General features: G+C 36.9%; 2 protein-coding genes across 2 annotated transcripts; both read left to right on the top strand.

The window, feature by feature from the left end:
- Nucleotides 1-4,420: 4,420 nt before the first annotated feature.
- prr5l (proline rich 5 like) lies at nt 4,421-13,792 on the top strand. Its single transcript, XM_027163740.2, has 9 exons — nt 4,421-4,657; nt 6,575-6,767; nt 8,719-8,799; nt 9,167-9,215; nt 9,678-9,735; nt 9,960-10,051; nt 10,145-10,279; nt 10,524-10,644; nt 11,676-13,792. Exons 2-9 carry the CDS (start codon nt 6,655-6,657, stop codon nt 12,011-12,013), a joined length of 987 nt encoding a protein of 328 aa, XP_027019541.2. The 5' UTR covers nt 4,421-4,657; nt 6,575-6,654; the 3' UTR covers nt 12,014-13,792.
- Nucleotides 13,793-14,712: 920 nt separating this feature from the next.
- Nucleotides 14,713-22,963, top strand: api5 (apoptosis inhibitor 5). Its single transcript, XM_027163989.2, has 14 exons — nt 14,713-15,019; nt 16,074-16,235; nt 16,326-16,419; nt 17,126-17,191; nt 17,385-17,536; nt 19,100-19,306; nt 19,484-19,588; nt 19,789-19,878; nt 20,216-20,394; nt 20,479-20,572; nt 20,694-20,750; nt 20,846-20,940; nt 21,026-21,165; nt 21,715-22,963. The coding sequence occupies exons 1-14, from the start codon at nt 14,948-14,950 to the stop codon at nt 21,789-21,791; spliced, it is 1,590 nt and encodes a 529-aa protein (XP_027019790.1). The 5' UTR covers nt 14,713-14,947; the 3' UTR covers nt 21,792-22,963.
- Nucleotides 22,964-24,096: the final 1,133 nt, after the last annotated feature.

Genomic DNA, 24,096 nt, shown 5'->3' with positions numbered 1-24,096 from the left:
TTGCCAGCTTGTTTAGAACCTGGAGGAAGAGCATGAAGGGTGAGTTATATGGCACTGTGTTACAGTAGACAGGGTTAAGAACCTTGCTCAAGGCAGCTTGGTGATAATGGTATTGAATGCAGTCATGCCAGGATCTATCTTGTGTTTTACTATTATTTATCTTATGTTATATAATCAAGAAAGCTTTACACAGCTGTAGGACCTCTTTATAAAAAAAAGGGATAAATAAGCTCTATATAACAGTATATTCTGGTCCTGATATTTACTGTTTATAGCAGCTTTTGAATGAACTAATTATATTAATATGATTAACCAAAGATCAATAAGAAGTTCTCATATATTTGATCATTGAAAGTTAAGTATAAAATCATTCAAACTTGCAAATATTTTCTTTAGGAAGAATTTCAAAAAGTTTAGATAAGAAATTACTCATTAGCACAGATTAATGATGTGTTTTCCGTACAAAAACGGAATGTCACATTGCAGGATGACAGCTCAACTGTCGGACTTAACGGATGTATCAAGGAGCTGCATCCATCATTGTTATATCTGTTGGTTAAATTATACGGTTACAAGTAAATATAGGCCAACATGTGTAATTTAAATATTTTTCCAGTATTAAAAACGTTTAAGTAAAAATAAATAAATAATGCAATGTGCATGGAATGGCCATTTACTATATAATTTGGTTCGGACTTCCCCCCTCATCACATATGCAGTGGTGCTACACAAGAAGCGTCAATGCTTGGCAACACAGCAAAGACCTCTTTTGAAGAGAAGTAATGTCTGTGGAGAGGATCAGAGAGTCTCATTTATGTGGAGCAGGATTACTCTTAGCCTTGGTAATGGCTGAATTAGTATCTCTCTTTCTCCATTTCAGTCATTTCTCTGTGTTACAGTGTGTTTAGCATCACTGAATGCTAGGACAGCAAAATACATGTTCATACAACAAAAGATTTCTGCAAAAAGTCTCTGCAGATATGTTCGACTGTATAGATTTTCACCTTTCCGATAGAATATGCAATACTTTAGTCTTTGATAGATAACATTTGATTTGTTAGCTAAATTGTAACCTCTGCATCACTGATTGTTTTATGATTCATCTTCAGTTCATGCAGATAATTGTTAGAATGTTGTACGGGTTTTTGCCAAATCTGTCGTCTATCCTTTCATGAGTCTCCTAACTTTTACCAGCCCTACTTACCTAAAGGTGCCGTGTAAAGCAGGGTACAAGGATAGCTTGATTTAAACCACCATACCACAACACACAAGATGTGCATCATGATTCTTACTTGTACTGGCCATTCACGTGAATCACCTGACAAAAAAATACTATTACTAAAAGTCCACCTCTTCCTTAAGCACTTTAATGAACACTAAACCTGAACTTCATTTCATGTAAAATTTTAAAAATATACATGCTAACCTTTTTAGTGTGTTTGCTTCATGACATTATTTGTCTCTCTGGTATATTGCACTAAAGTAAGAATCTACATTCAGTGTGAATGATAAATGATGAAATGCATCTGTAAAGTACAGTTTGTCACATTATGGCCAGTTTCAGCCATTCTCGAAACTCCCAGAGTGTGCTGCTACAGAATTTTTTCTTACTACTCCTATGACTGAATGAATGATTTTTGGATGGATGGATGGATGGATGGATGGATATATGGCACAGAATATGGATGGATGGATGGATATATGGCACAGAATATTGACTCACTTTAATAAAAAGGAGGCTTTATATTTTATGACATACAGTTTAATATCAAGCCTTGTTAGTACAAGCTAAATTGCAGGTCCAAGGATAAAGATATCGACAAAAACAAAAACTTACTGTGGTAAAATGTAATTTATACAGAGCATCAGAATTACATAACGTGAGAAAGTGAGAAATGCTGTTTCTGCCATGTTGTCTCATAGATTCATTGCTCTCATCAGTGATCTTTAAAAACTGAAGTTGTTGTTCCTGTCCAGAGTAAAACCCTCATATGCAGTGCTAGCATAAATCCTGCTGTCAGAGCCCAGAACCAGAAGTTATTATTTTGTGGTTGATATTTTTACCTGTTAAGTGTTTCCTAAAGTGGGTTTTTTTTTTCAATCTCAGTCCCTGCTGGACTATAAAAAAGAACTTAATCCGGCAGAGTAAGGACAAAATGTAAATAAATCTTCAGTGTAGTATGTCCAGCTAAAAACCTTTCTGTAAGGTCTTACTTGCTTCTGCAGGTCAGGCAGCAATAGTAAATATGTGAAATATATGATAACGGATGGACAATTAACACATTGCAATTAAGGACAAGCTTATAGACTCTGTATCTGGCGCCAACTAGAGCTCATTGTCACCTGTCTCTATCTTTGCATCAATGTTATCCACAGCATTTCTGTTGCCATGTTCTCCCAGTGGTCTGTAACCCCAGATAACATCTGCACAACATCAAGAATAATGCTTACAACTGGGTTTGTTTCACATTGAAGCCAGAAATGAAACGTTGAAATAAAATGTTTTGGTTTGTTTTATTTTTTATAATTACTTTTATAACTTCTGATGATTTCCTTCAGCGGATAAATCTAATAACTTATTATCTGGATTGTCATGACAAACAGTTCAAAAGGTTTAAGAAATATAAAGTGGTCTTACATTGCCATCTACAGTGCATTATAGGGTAAATCATCCTAAAACACTGAGTTAAGTTCCCTAATTAGAACCACGTCGAACATGTGCTCTATTTAGTGAAGCATATTGCACATGGATATGTGGTGGTGGTGTTATTTATTTATTTATTTATTTATTTATTTATTTATTTATTTTCTTTTTTTTAATAGTTTCTGTTCCCATTGCACTTGCTCTGGTCAGTTGGTGGATATTTAATGCTTTATTCTGCATGTTATACACTATAATGATAAATAAAAATCTATTGTTTAAACCATATAAATATGACATGTATAAAAGCCGGTATTATTTTTTCAGAATATACAGAGTGCATGTATATGAACATGTATTCAAATAACTGTCGTCCAACTAAGTAAGGTATTTTTTGTGGTTTTCAGAGATGTATTTACATAGACTTGACCACTAGATGTCACCATCGTGTAAGTGCGTCAAAACAATGACATATTTTGAAGTGATTAGGTCAATTATTTTGACGCTTCAGAAAACTCTCAGTTCTTCTGTCACTGATGATGACCGTGTGCAGCTTCTGTGTACATTTGGTTTACAAAATGAATGTGTTGCACAAGAAAACTTGAGATTGTCAGGGTGTGTCTATCACAGGCCATGATGGTGTGGTAACCTAATGATAATGCTAATTGGTCGTGTATTTGTGTAGAACATACACATTATAAAAATAATGTTAACAGTATTTTTTATTTTATTTAAAACATGTGCATTGAGAACCTGTTAGACTACTAATAGGCTTTCTGGTTTTCTTTTTTATCCTGTGCATATTTTTTATTTTTATTTTAAATTCAAAATTTCTTATGTATATTTCAGTAGAGTTTTTGTGTGTATTACTAATGTACAGATGTTCACCTATAAAACACATAAAACTACTGTTTAAATCAGAAAATGTCTGACTTAAAGAAAGAAAAAATGAAATTAAATGAAAGAAAAAAATTGTCTAGTGTATATTGCACAAGAGATCTTCATAAGACAAGAACGGATGATGAAGCAGATAACAGAGAAATCAGTTGTGAGTATACAGTATGACCTCGAGACAGACATCAAGTTCAGTAATGACTCAGTTTATATACAAGCATCAGGAAGGTGAAACTGGTGAAAGTTAAAGTGTGGAGGGGAAAAAGTCATTTTTACTAGATGTCTTAATCTTAAGAATTTAGTTTTTTTTTTTATTACTCCAAGTGATTAAAGATATGAAATAGGTCACTACTTATTGGTGACTAAGAAACATTACCCTGTGACATCCACATGACATTTACTCCACATGGTTACACATGAAAATCCATCACTGAGATCACATTTACCACCAATTCTGATGTCCTGATGTAAACAGTAATTGAATCGATTCACCTATGATTTTATGCTGTATATCTAGATTGTTTTTTGTATAGACAGACAGACAGACAGACAGACAGACAGATAGATAGATAGATAGATAGATAGATAGATAGATAGATAGATAGATAGATAGATAGATAGATAGATAGATAGATAATGTAAATCGTAACGATAAGTGATTGTATTACTGTACCATTACTAGAATATTTAATTTACGCACCCACAAGTGCACAAATGCCTTGGGGCCGTTGTGAGTTCCATCTCTCATAGTATTGTTTAGAGGGTTAACACAGATGTGTTGTTATAAAGTCTGAGGAGACAGTGAGCTGAAACGGGAAACTTCACATTAAGAATCATAACGCGTTTTCTGTCATGAAAAGTACCACTTGTGTGCGGTGAAGCAGTAGTGTGTGACACACTGACTCCTCCCACACACTCACACACTCACTCAGACACACACTCACACTTACACACACACACACTCTGCTGGTTCATCGCTCACTTCTAATCAGTAGTCTTTCAGTTATATTGCTGTGTCCTTAATATTACTGCTTCGATAGACGTTAGCGTTTTTGTACGTGCTCTAATAAAGGAGTGTTTCCCGGAATCCTGTGAAAACTCCAGGCTGCGACTCAAGTCTCGGTGAGTGTGTGTGTGTGTGTGTGTGTGTGTGTGTGTGTGTGTGTGTGTGTGTGTGTGTGTGTGTGTGTGTGTGTGTGTGTGTGTGTGTGTGTGTGTGTGTGTGTGTGTGTGTGTGTGTGTGTGTCTGTGTGTGTGTCTGTGTGTGTGTCCGAGATGTAATAGTCTGTTTTTTAATAGAAAACTTATTTACGTTTTCGGTTGTAAATAAAATCCGTCGTTTAAAAGTTGAAGCTACTGTAGTTCACTGAATCGTCCATTTATCACCTTAAAGTGCCGTGATGCTGAGAAGCTCAGCCAGTGTTGATGTTGACCTCAAGCTGCTTCAGCCTGGAGCATGTTCTAAAATTTAAATGAAGTGAACATTATAGACAATCATTGTTGTTAGATCTGATAGTTTGCGACTGAAACTTTTTTCCTGTTAGTGTGAACAGCTCCTGTTTCAGCCTGAGATGGTGAAACAGGTAAACCAAGTTATTTCCAAGATTCCGTCACAGATTACTGTTGTGTTACATTTCCCTTAAATCAAAATAATTTGACTATAACATTGCAATAGTAAGGTTAATTCAGAAAGTGTTTCTATCTACCAGCATTTAGCAGCTGATAAAGAGAATCATGGCTTTCTGTGTTTTGGCAGCTGGTCAGAATAAACCGTATTATTCAGCATTGAAATGAAAAACATTTGGGTGCTGATTTTTATATTATTGTTTCAACTTTAGCCTTGTTTTCTGAATCCTATTCAAAGTTCACACTTTCCTAAAATAGTGTTGTTCTCATTTAAGTTAAGCCGTTGTGATCTAATCAGGTCTGTGTTCAGTTATAGAGCCTGTGTGTTTAATTACATTAACTAGTTTAATCCTCGTGAACGGCTTCTCATGACCGCTCCATCACAGAAAAGCAGAATAGGCTTAAAAGCAGTAAATATCTCCACACAAAGGCCCAGATATAAACTAACTACAAATCCTACTTCATTACTCAGGTCTGAAAGCACTAAAGTTTGTTATATAAAATTATGTTTGTTAACAATCTTTCCATAGGCAAGCTATTATTACATCGTGTTTCTAAGAGCCCAAACGCTGTTCATGTATCAACAGAAATTGGGCATAATATTGTCAAGAGTACATGCCCGTGTTTACCAGATGGCAAGCAAGAGTGCATGTCATTTTTGTTTACATTCTTGCTGTTATGCCTTTCCCCTAAGCTGCGTAATACATCAATCTGATCACAGTTAAAGGAAATTGGCTTCTTGGAACTGTCCAGTGTGCAGCTTTGTTTTTAAACAATAAAAAGTTCCAGTGTCCAAACCAGCCAGTCCATCACTTTCAGGTTCATGTTTTCTGAAAATGTGCCTTTTTTTAAGTAAGTTACATTGATGATTTTGACACACTGCTATCAAACTTTATTTTAGACTGTTAAATCTGGTATCAGATGTGTGTGGGCCTGAGCCACAACATGCTGCAGTGGAGCGCAGCCTGGATATGTGTAAGCAGTATGGCAATGAGTCAGAAATGTACAACACATTCATTAAATATGCATGCATGAGATGACCGTGATGGAGGAAAGACATGAGGGAGACAGCTGTCATATTCACATGCATCAGCAGCATCAGAATTCTATTAACAGACCATTCTATAAGTCAATTAGTTCAATGAAAACAAAAATAAAATATATGTATGTATGTATATATATGTGTATATATGTGTATATATACTTTATGCCATAGATATCAGCCTTGTGGGGTAAACCATCATGCAGGGGTTAGGCAGGAAAGAGTTCAAACTAAAGGAAGTGAACTCAGTAGGCGCTGTATGTGGCTTTCAGTATGACATACATATCTCTATGTGAGTCACCACAGATAAATATGGTGTAAACAACCCTCTTATAACCGTTATGTACTCATTTTCTCTCACGTGCATACAGTTCCACAGAGGAAGTTGACTTGAGCTCATTTGCACCCACTAGCCTGCTTCTGTTACCTGGTGATCTTTACTCAGTATATAATGGGATCTTTTCGACGTCCTCGCTTTATGAGCTCACCAGTGCTGTCAGACCTTGCCCGCTTTCATGCCAGTTCACCATCTCTGCAACTCTCCAATGCAAGTATCTGGAATCGGTAGGTGTGAGCCTCTACAGGCATACAGATGTATTTGAAAACTCCTACTGATGTATAGACACTTTTTAGATGAAATACTTGAAAATAATAATTGAAACTAGATTTATTGAAGCTTAATATACAGTACAAAACCATTGAAGGCCTTTTAAAAAAGTGAAATCCTATTGATTTTTAATATTGTGACATTATATACTAAGTAAAAAAGTAACACAAAATGATTTGGATTGTTCTGGTGATAAATACACAATTTTACAGATTATACAGGGACATTGGTTTGATATGAAATATTTAAAGCATGTAAGAGCTTACATTTTTGGCCAATGTGATTTATATACAGTATGCTTAGCTCAAATCTAAACTCTAAACATTGCATTCTTTTGTGTTGTTACAGTAAACTATACATAGAATCAGTCAGCACCACTATTGTGAACTTTTTATTAATAGATCGTGTTCGTTTACATTTAGCCTATTTACTGCAAAGGTTCTAGGCTTCCCACCAGTTCTGTTATTTACTTATTTAATTCGATGATCACAGAGACACAATTAGTTATTTAGTTAGTTAGCAAACTTGATTAATGTTAGGTAATATTATAAATATCTGGTCATTTTTTTCCTATAGCTGATCACTGTAGCCTGTCAAACATAGCCTACTGTATGATGCATTCCATGCATCTTCCTGCAGCTTCACTGATGAATACCAGTATTCCAGAATACCAGTGTTAATTCGCTCTTAATAAGGCAAACTTGTGAGGCAAATTAGTACATACAGGAAACCAGTTTAATGCAATATTACATATAAACTCTAAGGCCACACTCAACAGACAGAAAAACTACTGTTTGTCAGCTATAGATCCTTTAACTGATGGTTCCCATCACAATATAGGATAATTTTTTAATAAAAAAATGTAAAGGAAAATTCTTGCACAATTACTCCTCATGAAATTAAGTGAATATAAATATATACATTTTAATTATATTAAAAACAGCTAGCTTTTTGAATAGTAGAGTGTTACATCACTTTTATGGAAACATGATCAAACTAAAATGTGTGGATGTGTGTATATACAGTACTGTGCAAAGGTTTCAGGCAGGTGTGAAAAAAATGCGGTAAACAAAGAATGCTTTCAGAAACATAAATAATGAGTGTTTATTTCTGTCAATTTTCAAAATGCAAAGTGAGCAAACAAAAGAAAAATCTAAATCAAATCAATATTTGGTGTTACTACCTTTTGCCTTCAAACCAGCATGAAGTGATGGCACGGTCCCCACAGAGCCCTGATCTCGACATCATCGAATGTGTCTGGGATTACATGAAGAGACAGAAGGATGTGAGGAAGCCGACATCCACAGAAGATCTGTGGTTAGTTCTCCTAGATGTTTGGAACGACCTACCGGCCGAGTTCTTTAAAAAACTGTGTGCGAGTGTACCTAGAAGAATTGCTGCTGTTTTGAAGGCAAAGGCTGGTCACACCAAATATTGATTTGATATTCAAACAAACAAAATTAATTTTGTTCATTTATGAAAATAAATGTTTAACACTTCCACTTTTTAAAGCATTCTTTGTTTACAGCATTTTTTCACACCTATAAAACATGCTGACTATGCACAAGTATTTTGCCCTCTTTATATCTGTCTGGAAGTATGGCTGCTACTGCCCCACTCTCAGGAAGTGGTGAGCAGGATGTTATTCAGTCGTAAGTCTTTCAGGGACGAAAAAGGAGGGTATGGTGACTTTGGAGGCGGAAATACACATCCTCATTTAGTCAGAAGGGATTTACAAAGTAAATTTTAAATGTTTATGTGGCATACTTATTGAGCAAGTTCTGCTCATTATCTATTCATGACTGTGCAATTCTGTCAGCTTGATGTGTGCTAAAATATCCATATTAACATGGTGTAGTGAGAGCATGTTTAGTTTCTCGAAGCTAATTCACTTGATGTGCTTTACAGTGTCCAGTCTGCTGTCATCAAAGTATTTGAAGGAGGAGGGCTACAGACCAATGAGCTGTACAGCCTGAACGAAAGCATCAGGTGGTGAAAAATATATACTAAATGACAAATCTGCACTGACGAATTAAAATGTTTTGTTTTTTTATTATTCTGTGTAATTATGTATTTGTAATAATAGTTTGGTGAAGTGTCAGTATCTTTCTGATAGTCATTACAAAGTGCAGGCTTAAAAGTGAGTGAGAGGTGGTAGCTCAGTGGCTAAGGTGTTGGACTACTGAGCTGAAGGTCATGAGTTTAAATCCCCGGACCACCAAGCTGCCACTTAACCCTTAATTGATTGGCTGTATGGATGAGAGAAATGTAGGTCGCTCTGGATAAGGGCGTATGGTAAAGGTGAAGGTGACTGGACATAATGAATGGTTTTGTTCCATTATATCTGTGTTTCCAGGTGGCTTCAAAGGACAGAACTGGGCTCCTTCATTACAGAATACTTTCAGGTGTGATGTGATCACTTCAGATAAAGATAACTAAAATATTTTAAATTTCAGCCAAAATAAATTGGTAACACTTATCATGAGATTTAATATTCTAAAGAATTATTACTCTAAAGAATATTTACAATTTAGAAGCAAATACACAATTATTTATCTTTTCTATTAGCATCTGGGAAGTACCATTAAGTCAAATCAGGTCAATAATATAAAAAGGTTAGTAGAAATCTTTTCTGGATGAGGACATGGGCCATTTAAGATGGAAGTTGGCTTAAGTAAATAAAACAAATTTTGAAATTTTGTTCATGGAGGATGTTCAACAATGTCTCCAACCTTCTTAGAACTCATTCAGTGCTTCCCCATGTACTTTATTCCACATATGAAGGGTGTAAATAATTATTGACTTTTTGTTGATATCAAACAATCTTCCTATGTGTTAACATTTTTTTTCATTCTAATTTGACATAGGATCAGCTCTTGAACAAAGGCCTGGCACATATGTTGGAGAAAATTCATCTTCATGAGGGTCAGTAATAAAATAAGTAGTCCAAATTGTATTTTGTACAAAAGTGCTTAGTACACAATTTCTCTGTAATTGATCAAAAGTCTATTCTAAGTACTCCAAAAATATTGTATATTCTTAAATGCTGAGTAGTTTCTTGGCCTTTACATGCTCTAGTTTGAGGGCTGTTGTGGAGTATTATGGAATATGAGCTAAAATCTACTTCTTCTGTTCTTTTCCCTCATTAGAAGAAAACTGTCTCCAGGCTCTGTCTGATATGTGGGTAACATTTTTCACAGAGATCCTGCCAACTCTTCAAGCCATATTCTATCCTGTGCAGGTAACTGAGTAATGTCATTCACTACAGAATGTTGTTAACCAGAGCTAGGTAGTAGACCGCGTCTTGACTGTGTGTGTGTGTGCATGCTCACAGGGTCAGGAGCTGACTGTGAGACAGATGGCTCTGCTGGGTTTTAGGGACCAGGTCTTGTTGAAGCTTTCTCTAGAGAACATGCTACATACCACATCATACCCTCCTGCCATTGTACAGATGCTGCTCATATTGCAGGTGGGAATTGTATTATGCTATTCCTGGCTTTATTTAAAGACTTTGTTGCTGAATAAAGCACACTGACAAAGATAAATGTTATCCAATGGATTGATGCACCCATGTACATACACATATTGCACAAGTTCAGAAGAAACCAAAGAGTTACTGTATTTCTCACATTTTAAAACAAATTTCCAGGCTCTCGAGCAGCATATCGTCTTTCTGTAGCCTTTGTTTTTTTTTGTTTTGTTTTTAAACACAGGGCATTCATGAGCCTAGCGGGCCTAGTAAAGAATACTACCTTCTTGAGCAACTAGTGGATATGGTGATTTCACCTTACCTGAGTAACTACCTCCACAAGAGCCAGAGAGGCTCCACTTCAGGTAAGACCTTATTTTACACCAGGGTTAAGTGCCAGTGCACCAGGCCACATTACACCTTCACTGTAAAGAAAGTGGGACCATAAACATTAGTTCATTAAACCTTTATCTTAAATGTGTTTCATACATTGAACAGAACCTCACCATCCACCTGCAAATTCAAACATGTTATGCAGATCCAGGTCAATAGGTACTGGTTTAAATATCTCACATAATGCTTACTTACAGGGATTTTGACACACAGCAGTGTGTTTCTAGAGTTTACACAAAATAGGGCAGAAAACAACCTGAGTGAGACACAGTCCTGTTTGTGGAAATACTAAACCTAGTTGATGAGAGAGAGAGAGACCTTTCTTATCAACAAGGTGTTTCAGTCTGCAGTCCTTCTTGCAAGATGTATCATGATTTTCACACCATTCTGAGTAAGCTTGTGTAAGAGTTTGGTGAAAATCCCATGAGATTAGCGGTTTCTAAAATACTCATCTTAGTCCATCTGGTACTTACAACCATATCCCCTTTTTTGCCCCATTCTGATAATCATTTGATGTGATCACTAAGTGAAGCTTTTTTACATTGTACAGCTGTATTTACATTGTGCTACTGACATGTGATTGGCTGTTTGCCACCTGAACCTGAAAAATAAATGAATAGACTGCAAATTCATAACCACACAAAGATTCAAATTATGGTTTTATTTAATTGAGGTTATATTACATGAATCCAAATCCAATAGAATTATATACATTATCATTAGTTTATTTTGTTAATAGGTGAGTTTAAGAGCCTTAGTTTAATGTGCTATTTTGCCCCCTAGTTAGCCTCCTTTTAATCTTTCAATTCAGTTACAGTCCACAAGAGAACTTTAATTCAGAACACAGATTATCAGTTCATTTATTTGGCTGGATTAGAACCTTTGCTGGGCCAGTCCTATTCTGTAGGTTGTGTGTTTTACATCCCTGCTTTAGACTATTTTTATCACTTGCCATAATCATTCTAATACATAATGTAACCAGTCCTCTCTACTTTTGCACAAGGGTGTCATTTGGAAAACTCGAGTTTGGAGACTGCACCTTACGTTAGCCAGCCAGAGATCACAATCACAAACTTTGCTACAGAATCATTGCTGACACCTCTTCTGGAGCAGGAAGGCGAGGCATATCTGGAGAGGACCGGTGGAATACGGCGCCACACAGTTGCCAATGTCAATTCAGACATCCGTTTTATCTCCATGACAAACAGAAGTAATGGTGGAGATAATGGGCATGTGAGAAATGCAAGGAGAACTGCTCCTCCCAGGCCTTTTACCCGACCACTGTTAATCCTGGACTCTGTCAACTATAACAAAACCACAAATATGCCAGAAGAGTGCTGAAAACTTGAGATGTACTATGGGGTATGTTTCTGAGCAAAAACCAACAGTCAAAAGTCTACAAGTGATAGAACAGACAACTAAGAATCACAATTTAACCCAGAAAAAAAAAACTTGTTAATTTAGGTATTTATTTTAATCACTTTAGTGGAGCCTTTTTTGATTATCACAGAGGTTAAAGTACAGAATGGGCCTATTTGACTACTTAAAGTGTTCAGCAGCATTCCACTTCCTCAGGCAGAGTTTCTATCTAATCTAATCTAATCTATACACAATCTGTGAAGTTGATCAATGTCTGTGTACCTTTTTTTTTGCCATTCATGTAAACGAATAGTAAATTATCACAAGTAACACAGCATTCCTTAACTGTGTTCTGTACAAATTTTTACCAGTGTTGGAATATACTGTAGTCTACTTTCACAAAGTCTTTTTTGTACACAAACAGCTTAAATGCTTACCTAGAAACTGCTTTATTATTCGGTTGAATGTTTAAAGCATGAGAGAGAGGAGCTCCTATAAATAGCTGAGTCCTGCCCTAAGAGCCATGCTCTTTTTCTGCTGTAGAAGTGGCAACGCTATGTGGAATTTCGACCCTGCTGAACTAACAATGTTTACACAGATGCAGTATTATGCAAAATCTTCCTGAGCTTTCAGCTGCTTGGGATTATTGACTTGACTACACTGTGTGACACTTTCTTGTTTTGAGCCATTTTAGTATGTACTGTACAATTTGTTTGTAGTGTGGTGGAGTTGCTGATGTTCTGGTCTACAGACTAATTTATTTCATGAAATATTTTAGAGTCTTAATTATAATTTCAACTTAAATGTTATGACCAATTTTGTGTTAATCGGTGTGCAGTGTTGTATACATTTGTAGTAATAAAGTGTTACTTTGCGTAAACTAAATATTTTTTATTGATGCAGTCATTACTGCATGTCCAAGGCGCCTTCAACTACACATCAGCTTTCTGAACCTGTTATAATGTTGTTTTAATGATTTTAATCACTTATACAGTGAAAGCACAAGAAGTACATATAAATATAGGAGTCTTGAAAGGAACAGATGTTCCAGGATCTGGGGACACGGCACTGAGTCATCAACCTCCCACGGAGGTCACAATGGTTTTGGGACCCTCAAGTGCCTGAGTGTGTACGTATTAGGATGAAAACATTCTGTGAGAGCTCACGCACACCTTGGGACAGAACCAGAAGCTTGCTTTTACTCAGGAATAGATAAAAGGTATGTTTGTGAATGGTGAAAGGTGAATGTGCATGGTGCCATGTGACTGGAGCATCACAGGTTTTTATTACCATCTCTCACCCACTGTTAATGTAACTGGTTATTCAAATCAGGATTTACCCAGGAACATCTGAACTGTATTTTGTGTTGTATTCTCTATTTTGTTACCCTAGATGGCGTCTTATAAGCAGCTATGTGTGAATCCTAGTGATGGCGAAGTGAAGCTTTCTTGAAGCAGTGAAGCTTTCAGCCCAATTGTATCGGGAAAAGGTTCATTACTCGAAGCTTTTCCAATCAGAGCTCGACGAGGACCTCTGCAGGGTGAAAGCGCTATCACACAATGTTCCACAACCAAACAACGTTTTAATTTTAGAAGCAAAAATTTGTGGATTGACAAATTAAGGACAGATTAATAAATAAATGAATCAATATATTAAATACATGACCAAAGCATGTTCCATTGCATACACATGGTAACTCCAAACAAAAATGTAATAAAGATAACTTTTTGTATGGTGAATGTGGACATTTTGAGTGTTTTTAGATGAATTTTGAAGGCACATAGACATTTTGACGGCAACTCATGAATGTTGAAGGTACATAAGTGCAGACACTTTTACACCATTATAAATCTGCCTTACAGACTATTGTACTGTAGGCTAGATGGATGCTTTGTGCTTAATTATGTTTTATTAACAGTCAGCAAACCAAGTGTCCACCTGTTCAGCATGACTATAGACACACAGTCTTATTTATAAGTGTGAGCTCGTAAAATGGACATTGTGTTCTTGAATGTGTGACATGGATGATGTATTATTATTATTATTATTATTATTATTATTATTATTATTATTATTATTATTATTATTATTATAGGCCACCTGCTGAGAGCAATCACTGGACCTTAAAACAAATTAAGGATAGACCTTGTCTCAAAAATATAAAGTGTGAACCATTAAAAAAAAAGATCATTATTGGTATTAAGCGGTGCACAAAAGGCGTTTCTTGCATTCCTATATTTTTCAACTTATTACTACTAAGTAAAAAGTTATAAATATAGGCTTTACAACAAAACCATATATATCCACCTTATTGGGCGAAATCAAATAAAAGTGTTCCCACATTTCAGATCTTTTTGTAACTCACAGCAATAAGCTCTCCTACACCCGCTATACAGTAATAGATTTCATGTAATACTCCAATACAACACAGTGAACACACCAGGGCGCGCCGCCGCGGGTCGCGCACGATTTTAGACCTTTGAATCAGATAACGAAGCTTCGGATGTCATTGGTCACGTGGTTTTTGCCAGAACGAATCAAGCTTCTATACAAAGCTTCAATGAAAATCGGTTGTGTTTTTTTTTTACACACGCCTCGGAGCTTCGGTGTCACTGGTAACATTACCAGTGAATCCCATTCCGTGCCACAAGGGGCAGTGTATCAGCAGCTGTGCAGGCGGTTGGGGGAATCGACGTCACGTAGAAAGTTAATGTATTCACCGCGCGTCAGAAGCCCAGCGTCGAGTTCGTGCACGAGCCATAAGTTAACGAAGGGAAGCGTTTAGCTTCGTTTTCGACATCAAAATCTGATGTTGAGCCGTTTTTAGTCGCCCAGAGCAGCTCGCGCTAATAGAGAGCGGTTTTAAAGGGAAATAACCGGTGTTTACGTCCATCATTCGCGCATTCATTGACTCAGATGGCGGCCACAGTGGAGGAGCTTTACCGTAACTACGGGATCCTCGCGGACGCTAAAGAGGACCTCAGTCAGGTTTGTGTTCATCTTATAACCAGCAGAGTCTCTACAAGTGATGCATATTTACTGTAGGAGGCCAACACTAGACCACCTTCAGGATCCAGCACTGGACTTTGTTTGTCCTCTTTACCCTGCAAAAAGGATTTACAGACTTAACCATTGAGCTAAACTAACTGAGCTAAGCTAACTAAGCTAGGCTAACTGAGCTAAGCTAACTGAGCTAAGCTAGCTGAGCTAAGCTAACGTTCACCTCACAGGGGAGCAGTGATGTAGCTAACAGTACAGTGGCACTATACATTGTTTTTAAAGGTGGTCACCAGGTGTGAATGTGTTCTGCAGCCCGTCGTGTAATAACGAACTTGTAGCGTTTGATCTCCTGTGAGTGATGTGAGCAGGTTTAAGTGTGTAGCTGTAGTGTAAAGTGTTGAAGGTTGATCAGATGCACTGTCGCATTGATCCAACATTAGCTTTATAACATGATTGAAACGAGTCTATTCTGCGTGGCACTTTGAGACATGCACATGTTATTTATGCAAGTATAAATGTTCTTACAAATTTCAGTTGATTTGCGAATTTTGTGTAAACGTTAGGAAGAGACTTTCATATTTGTATGTAATTTCTTTTACAAAGCCCAATCTTTATTCAATCAATTTACATTTACATTTACAGCATTTAGCAGACACCCTTATCCAGAGTGACTTACAACTGAGCAACTGAGGGTTAAGGGCCTTGCTCAGGGGCCCAGCAGTGGCAGCTTGGTGGACCTGGGGTTCGAACCCATGACCTTCCGATCAGTAGCCCAACACCTTAACCACTGAGTTAACAAAGAGTTTATTACAGGACACTAATGTACACATTTCTAAGAACATATAGGCAACTCGAATGTAGTCTAATGTCTTTCTAAGAGAGTGTCTTGGGGAGAAAACACAATCTAGATGAAATACACAAGAAGAAAATAGAGTGCCTGTTGAGACAGTAGCTACAAAGACAGTAACAAAAGGTCATAATTGAAAGTGGTACTGTGATTGTGATGTGTGGCATTTAACTATATACCTTTCTTATATTTCAGCATAAAGATGCTTACCAGGTTATTCTGGATGGTGTGAAAGGAGGCCCAAAAGAGAAGCGTTTGGCTGCACAGTTCATTCCAAAGTTCTTCAGCAGTTTTCCAGACCTGGCAGATGCAGCAATTAACGCACAGTTGGATTTGTGTGAAGATGAAGACGTATCGGTAAGGCCATGTCTCTCATTACACAAGAAATCCCCAATTGTTGTGCTCAACACACATCAATACCTGGCTTTGTATTTTGTCTTTTTGCAGATTCGACGACAGGCCATCAAAGAACTCCCACGCTTTGCTGCTGGAGAGAATTTACCCAGAGTAGCAGACATCCTCACACAATTACTGCAGACAGGTATGTGTAAGAATTAAGAGTGCTGGTAAAACGTAGATGGTATTAGTTAAAGTGCACTTTAAAGGATTTATAAATAGGTGGCAGTCAAGATCACCACAAAAATAAAATCGTATTTTCAACATTTATAATGTCTACAGTATAACATGCCATTTGTTATCGTTATGCAGGTGCAAGTTTTCACGTAATCTTGGTTTGTTTAGCATTCACGTAAATCACAAAAAAACAAAAAAAACAATGGCCAATGAAAAAAAAGGTTTGTCAATCAAATCTGGCCTGACTGCAACATATAAAAATAACCTTTTATTGTCTTATGAATGGTTTAAACATTTGCAAACACTCTTTTCTTATCATGACTATTATGTTTCTTCCCCTATAGCCGTTAAATGCTGTGTGTGTGTGTGTGTGTGTGTGTGTGTAAATAGTTACTCTACACACATTTAAGTCCGCAGCAGTTTTGAAGCCTATATAGAAATGTATGAAATGAATGTGTGTGTATAAATATATTGCTCATTTGAAAGGGGGCGTGTGTTAATGATCATTGCTACTTGAGAAACTGATGGGTGTATTTGAGACCGGTGCGTCATTATGCTTTGATTATTTGCATTGTACAATCTGATTGATATGGTAACATTGATATGGAGGTCCTGTAATATTGTGATTTATTTATTGGCTATTTTGATTGTGAGCTTATTCTCCCCATTTCCAGATGATGCAGCGGAATTCAACCAAGTAAACAGTGCACTGATTTCTATATTCAAAATTGACGCTAGAGGTATTGTTTTCCAAATTTTTCTTTAATTATTGATATAATTTTACAATTCACAAGTAGATTTCTAAGTTATAAAAAAATTATATAAATAACATGTGACTAGTTAGCACGTATTATCCTGTAACATATCTTCTATTGACATGTTGTAAATATTTTAGTCCAGTGGACCAAACTTTCCCTAATCATTGTTTCTAAGGGACACTTGGAGGTCTTTTTAGCCAAATTCTACAGGGAGAGGATGTTGTAAGAGAAAGAGCTATCAAGTTCCTCTCTACCAAGTTGAAGACAATGCCAGATGAAACCCTGACCAAGGATGTGGAGGACTTCATCTTCGTAGAGACAAAAAAGGTAGAATAACTTAATTCGAGTTTAATTAACTAGTACAGTTGAGGCCAAAATTATTAGCCCCCCAGGAATTTTGGAACATTTCCTAAAGATCTTTCCGATGTTTGCAGCATTGATAAAACTTGATATAATCAAACATTCACCAGTGCTATTTAGTAGCTATTGGTACATTTTCGAAAATAAAATACATTTTTAGGCTCGTTTTATATCAAATATAGTGAAAATGAGGTGGTGAAAAATATTAAATGGACTCTAAGGAACACGGCACTTGAACACATTATTGGGAGAGACTACTTTTACACACCATCCCAAAGACAGGAAGACAAAGGAAATCAGTCTTGAGCTCAGAAAGAAGATAATGGAGGCTCAAGATAAGGGAGAAGGGTATACTGCCATTTCCAAGTGTTTCACAGTGTCTAGAACCACTGTACGTTGCATCATTGCCAAGTACAAGGAGACAAATTCTGTCAAGATGATTGCTGCTGACCTGGCACATCACAGCCAGACTGAAGTTTGCCCGTGAGCATTTGAAAGGTAAAGATGAGTTTTGGGAGTCTGTGCTTTGGTCTGATTAGACTAAACTGGAGCTGTTTGGGCACATGGATGTTGCTTATGTTTGGCGAAGAAAGGGTGAGGCCTTCAACCCTAAGAACACAGATCCCACAGTTAAGCATGGTGGTGGGAGCATCATGCTGTGGGGCTGTTTTGCAGCTTCAGGCACAGGGAGCCTTTTTCGGGTGCATGGCATCATGAAAAAAGAAAATTATGTTGACATTTTGAGGGATAATATGCAGAAATCTGCTTGTAGTCTAGCCTTAGATTGTTGTTGGGTCTTCCAACAAGACAATGACCCAAAGCATACGTCGAAATTGGTCCAACAGTTCCTGAAGGATACCAAAACCAAGGTCCTGGAGTGGCCCGCACAGAGCCCAGACCTCAATCCTATTGAGAATCTATGTCCATGCTCTGAAACCATGTAATTTGGACCGGCTGGAGAAATTTGCAATGAAAGAATGGGCTAAAATCCCTCAGGAGACCTGCGCCAACCTAGTAAAGAACTATTCTAAGAGGTTGTTGTCAGTTGTGGCTCAGAAACGGTACACTATTGACTATTAATGACCAGGGGGCTAATAATTTTGGACGTTTCATTTTTGCCCTTGTTTCAACTCACTATTTCAATTAAATATCCTAATCAAACTTAGTGGACATTTTGTATTTGTTATTTTGGAAACAAATACACTTTAAAACACTTGTTGTTAATGGTCATTTCCATGGAGAAATCAAGAGTTTTGTCTAATTTCATAAGGGGGGCTAATAATTTTGGCCTCAACTGTATGTGGTGGTGGTTTGTACTCTTGGGGACTTAAAAGATAAAAAAAAAAATCGCTCACTTTTCAACCATGGATTTATTTGGACTTCTCCAGCAGATGAACTAATTAGGTTTTGGAATTGATCCAAACAGGCTCATGGTCACCGCATGTATAATGTGTGAAATAATGTTTTTTCAAGAGGCGTTTTGTCCCAGTTAAGATGAAGTTTCTTGCTATGTATGGTGTTGTGGTGCAGGTTTTAGAGGATGTGACTGGAGAGGAGTTTGTGCTTCTGATGCGGGTGCTGTCTGGCATGAAGAGCTTGCAGACAGTGAGCGGGAGGCAGCAGCTGGTGGAGTTGGTGGTGGAGCAGGCTTACCTGGAGCAGGCCCTCAACCCTGCTGATGCTGACAGCGTAGATCGCCTGTTGCAGTGCACTCGCCAGGCACTGCCACTGTTCTCAGTAAGCTGGACTTCAGCACGATCAATATTATACGCCGCATCCTGTTTTGTGTTTTTATACATTTTAAAAGGCAGTCAATTTATATGAACCATTGTATTATTAACTTAACATTTAAAAATGATACGGTTTCTTTCTTTTTATTTTATTTTATTTGTTTATTTTTGTAAATCCCCACAGAAAAATGTACATTCGACTCGATTTGTGACGTACTTCTGTGAACATGTGCTGCCTAACATCAGCATGCTCACCAGCCCTGTGGCAGAACTGGACATCCAGCTTGAAGTGAGCATCGTGTTTAAATCAGCAATTTTTTTTTAAAGATGTTTTTAAATTTCTAAATATCTATACATTAAATAGATAAATCATGTTAAAATTTCCACTACTTTGTCTTTTCACACGACTTGCTACAATACGTCATAACTCTTATATGCATGGTTATAAACAAAATGAGCCCTATGCCATCCATTATCATTCTTCTCCAGGTTCTAAAACTGCTGGCTGAAATGAGTCCATACTGTGGTGACATGGACAAACTCGAGTCCAACCTCATGATGCTGTTTGAGAAACTTCTGGTAAACCCGTAATCAACCGTGGAACTAAACAGTTTATTTGTGTAACATTACACTTTAGCTTGAAGTACCACTTTGTCTCACACTGGATTTTGCATCATCACTCAGAGGAGATGTAATAAGTTTTCGTCTTTTCTGCCTGCAGAAGACAGAAATACTTTTCCTGAAATTTAAGTTAATTTAAAATTTCATCATTATACATTATGGAAAATTTGGTCTTATTGCATTTGAAGAGGTCTTGAAAATATCTCTATTACACTTAAATGTACTTTGTGTGAAGTTTAAGCTTTAGCACTTTTATGTAGATTATGGACCATAGTTTCTTCTCTGCGATGTTTAGGAGTTCATGCCCTTGCCTCCTGAAGAGGAGAATGGAGAAAATGCTGGCAATGAGGAACCAAAGCTCCAGTTCAGTTATGTGGAGTGCCTGCTCTACAGTTTCCACCAGCTGGGCAAAAAGTTACCAGATTTTCTTATTGACAAGGTCAATGCTGAGAAATTAAAAGACTTCAAGATCAGGTCTGCATCTCTGTCCTGTCTGCCAAATTAAACGGTCAATATATCTTGTGAATTATTCCAAGTTGAACTGATTTGGCTTTACAGGCTGCAGTACTTTGCAAGAGGACTTCAGGTGTATATCCGTCAACTCCGTGTGGCCTTGCAAGGCAAAAGTGGTGATGCTCTAAAGACTGAAGAGGTATCGTTAAATGGTTTAACTTTGAACTTCTCTACGGATTAATATATTTTATTATAATTTGAGCCTTTATACCTGTAGCTCTTGAACGGTCTTCATGAACTCGTGCTCTGTTTTCCCTTAGAATAAAATTAAAGTGGTGGCTTTGAAAATTACCAATAACATCAACATCCTAATCAAGGTAATGTTTTAATAGGCAAAATCTCATATGCAACTGATGCTTCTTGTTTTCTACACATGTTCATTTTTAAACGATAATCATGCGGACTGTTTCAGGATCTCTTCCACAACCCTCCATCCTACAAGAGCACGGTCACTTTGTCCTGGAAACCAGTGCAAAAGTCTGAGGCGGCTACAGCAGCTGTCGTAGGGTAAGCTTCTTATCCCTATTTAGAAGTCTTCTTTGCAATGCTAATCCTCATGGTGTGACACCTCTGTCATGTATGTATCCCATAGCCAAAAACGCCCCTCTGGAGAGGATGTGCCTACAGGAACCATTGGAAAGAAAGTTTCCCCGTTGCCCAGGAGGGATGCAAGGCAAATATATAATCCCCCAAGTGGAAAATACAGTGCTAGCATTGGGAACTTCTCTTATGGTGAGTTTAGTGAATAAGGCATTAGTTCCAGTTTTGTGAACTGTAACAACTATTAAAAAAAAAAAAAGGAGGGATGGCATGACTTGGTTCATTTCGAATTTAGATTTGGTAACAACATTTAACATGTGCTACTGATGATACATAACATAGTCTTGTCTTTTGCTTAGAAATAAAATAATTGGGAATTAAATATGCCACTGTATTTCTAACTACTTTGGGTGCATAAGTAAAATACTGTATGATTTCAATGACTTAGATCTGGGACTAGGAAAAATCTACAATCAGGAGTCAGGAAATTTAGCATCGCAATTTAAGACTTACGGGGAAGAGAAATTTAGAGCACTATTACTTAGCAAACTTCCACACGAAATGCTAAATAAATCCGTGACGGTATTCTTGACGCAGTACCCTTGCTTCTCTCATTAAATGGAGATGGAGAATGCCTAGAGATTTTATAGATTTATACAAACACACTTAAGGAGGTGAGTTTCAGGATGGCAGGTAATGTAATGCAAGCTGTAAATGTACAGTTTATTCCGTCTTTCCTAGAGCAAAGAGGTGGGTTCAGAGGCGGCCGAGGTAGAGGTTTTGGACGAGGAAACAGGAGTCGAGGGCGGATCTACTGAAGGAGGACTATACAAAATTTTTAGACATCTATCTACACAGCTGCAGGTCTGCCACATGCCAGCATCTTTACTGTTAACTGTTCTGACAGCATCGGTCCTGTTAGTCTCCCCATTTAACACTTATTGGACTTTATCCCTCCACGTTTTTGTTCCTGGTTTTTAAATGTAGTGAAATCATACTTAGTTTGTGTGTGGAAACCCCACCCCCCCACCCCCCTTTTTTTTTTTTGAGGATAAAAAAAACAAGGCAATTGTGTAATATGTACCTTTTGATTGTATTTGTATGGTGGCAGATCTTTTGTATTTTTTTAATCTTATTTTTTCAGTGTTTTTGTTTGATATTGTCTTCACATGACTTTGTAAGATACATTTGTTTTGATCTGCATTTTATTATAAACCAGTCCAGTCAAAAAAAAATCCATTGTCATTGGTAATTTTTGGAAATATGTATTTAAGTTTATAACAGATCTACTTTGGGCTTTGCAAAAGGAAAGGGTGTGTAGTATTTTTAGTGATGTAATCCTTAATATTTGTCTTAACTTATGGTAACTACCATCTATTAGCTTCCAATACTGGCTGATTATTCTGTTTTTCAGGCAACTTTTTCAAATATGAGGAACTATTTTGAATTTCACATTTTTTTGCATGCACATTTTACAGCAGTTGAAATGGGTATACAAGTATTTTGAATTAAAAAAAAAAGCATTTGTTCCTTCTAGTTTTTTATAACTGGTAGCAGTCTTATTTTGACTGAATTGTTCTGTTATTGGCAGTGGCTGCTTGGTTCTGTTTGGTAATAAGGGTGCAAACGCTGGCACCATAAACAATAATATAATTACACTTTGTGTTTTGCTCGTTTAATTGTTCAATATGTACTTTTGCAGACACCAAAAGTAAACTGATTTTATTTTGGTTCAAAAACAATGAACATGCAAAATTAAGTTCAAACAAGATTAAATGTTTCTGCATTGTCTATTTTTGCTCTGAATGACACTTTTCACTGGAGTTTCTCAAGAAATATTTTTACATGGTGGTTTTTAATAGCATTGTGCATATAAAGTAAAATCTGTTGCAAAATGGACTACACTTAGGCTTCTGCAGTAAACAGATAAGCGCTCGTTTCAAGGTTCCGAATTGTTTACAGCCGCAAGAATAAACAAGTTTCGATTTCATCAAGTTCTTGGATATATTTTGTTACGTTTTGGGAGTTCTAACATTTTTTTCTTTGAGTTTGTAAATGTCTGTTATCTTGACAGTTGTGATTATGTTCAGGATTACGTTATCAGTTATTTTATGTCCCAAATGAAAGTGGTGTGTTGGTCGTTCATGAGGAGCAGACTTAAAGGTGAAATGTAAATGTACTCTAAACTACACACTTAAAGCATTAAACATTTGTAGTGCTGATGGAGGTGTGTGAAATGGATGGAAGATATTAAGCAAATCTGTGCTGAATCAGGCACTGAAGGGTCCCCTTGAATGTTAGAAACTAGTGAGCGGTGTTAATTGGTGTGACAGATAAGAGGACAACAGTTGGCTGATGCTGTATCAATGAATTCTAGCGTAATGAATTCTGACTTGCTCTGCAGTGTTTTATGTCTTGTGGAAGGCAACAGGAGGTTTTTACACATCATCCAAACAAAATTCTAAAGGCTTTGCTTTTTTGTTTATTTTTTTTTCTTTCTTCGCTGAATGCCTACAGTGGATTTATGCACCTATAATCAAGCTTTTAAGCAAGTATTCAACAAATTTTGTATCATAAATTAAATTCCAACAAGTTGTCTATAGTGTTATATTGGTATAGCATATGTTGTCTTCCTAGAAAAATTAATTGAACTGTTTTTGATTAACAGAAACAAATGTTTCCCTGTGGCTCTCAACTTGATATGAAGCAGGACTAATGCAAAGTCGTTAAGCTGCACAAAACAGGAGCCTTACCTTGGATAACTGTGGCCCTGCAATGACCCCAACATTATTTGGCCAAAATGCTCCCACCACTAGATGGCCACCAAAGACCACGATTCGTTCATGACGTCTCCTTTGTTGCTAAGAAAAGATTTGGGTGTTTATTTTTAGACCGAATATCTTTGTATTTATTATATTTATATGCAACAAATGATTTTAAAATCCCTAGCAAATTGTCCTCACTCGTATATATTAGATAAACTCGAGGATTATTTGTCTAGTAAACAAACACTTTGTTCTTGTGTCTTGTGTCATAATTCGTGCATTCACTTTTCCCTCCGATTATTACTACCCCCTTCTAATGACTACTTTTTGGATCGTTTTATTTCCTGCTTTGTTTATT

The sequence above is a fragment of the Tachysurus fulvidraco genome, chromosome 10 (genome assembly GCF_022655615.1).
Source record: "Tachysurus fulvidraco isolate hzauxx_2018 chromosome 10, HZAU_PFXX_2.0, whole genome shotgun sequence".
In the NCBI taxonomy this organism is placed as follows: Eukaryota; Metazoa; Chordata; class Actinopteri; order Siluriformes; family Bagridae; genus Tachysurus; species Tachysurus fulvidraco.
The sequence above is the reverse complement of the archived record's forward strand: the minus strand, read 5'-3'. Positions and strand labels throughout refer to the sequence as shown.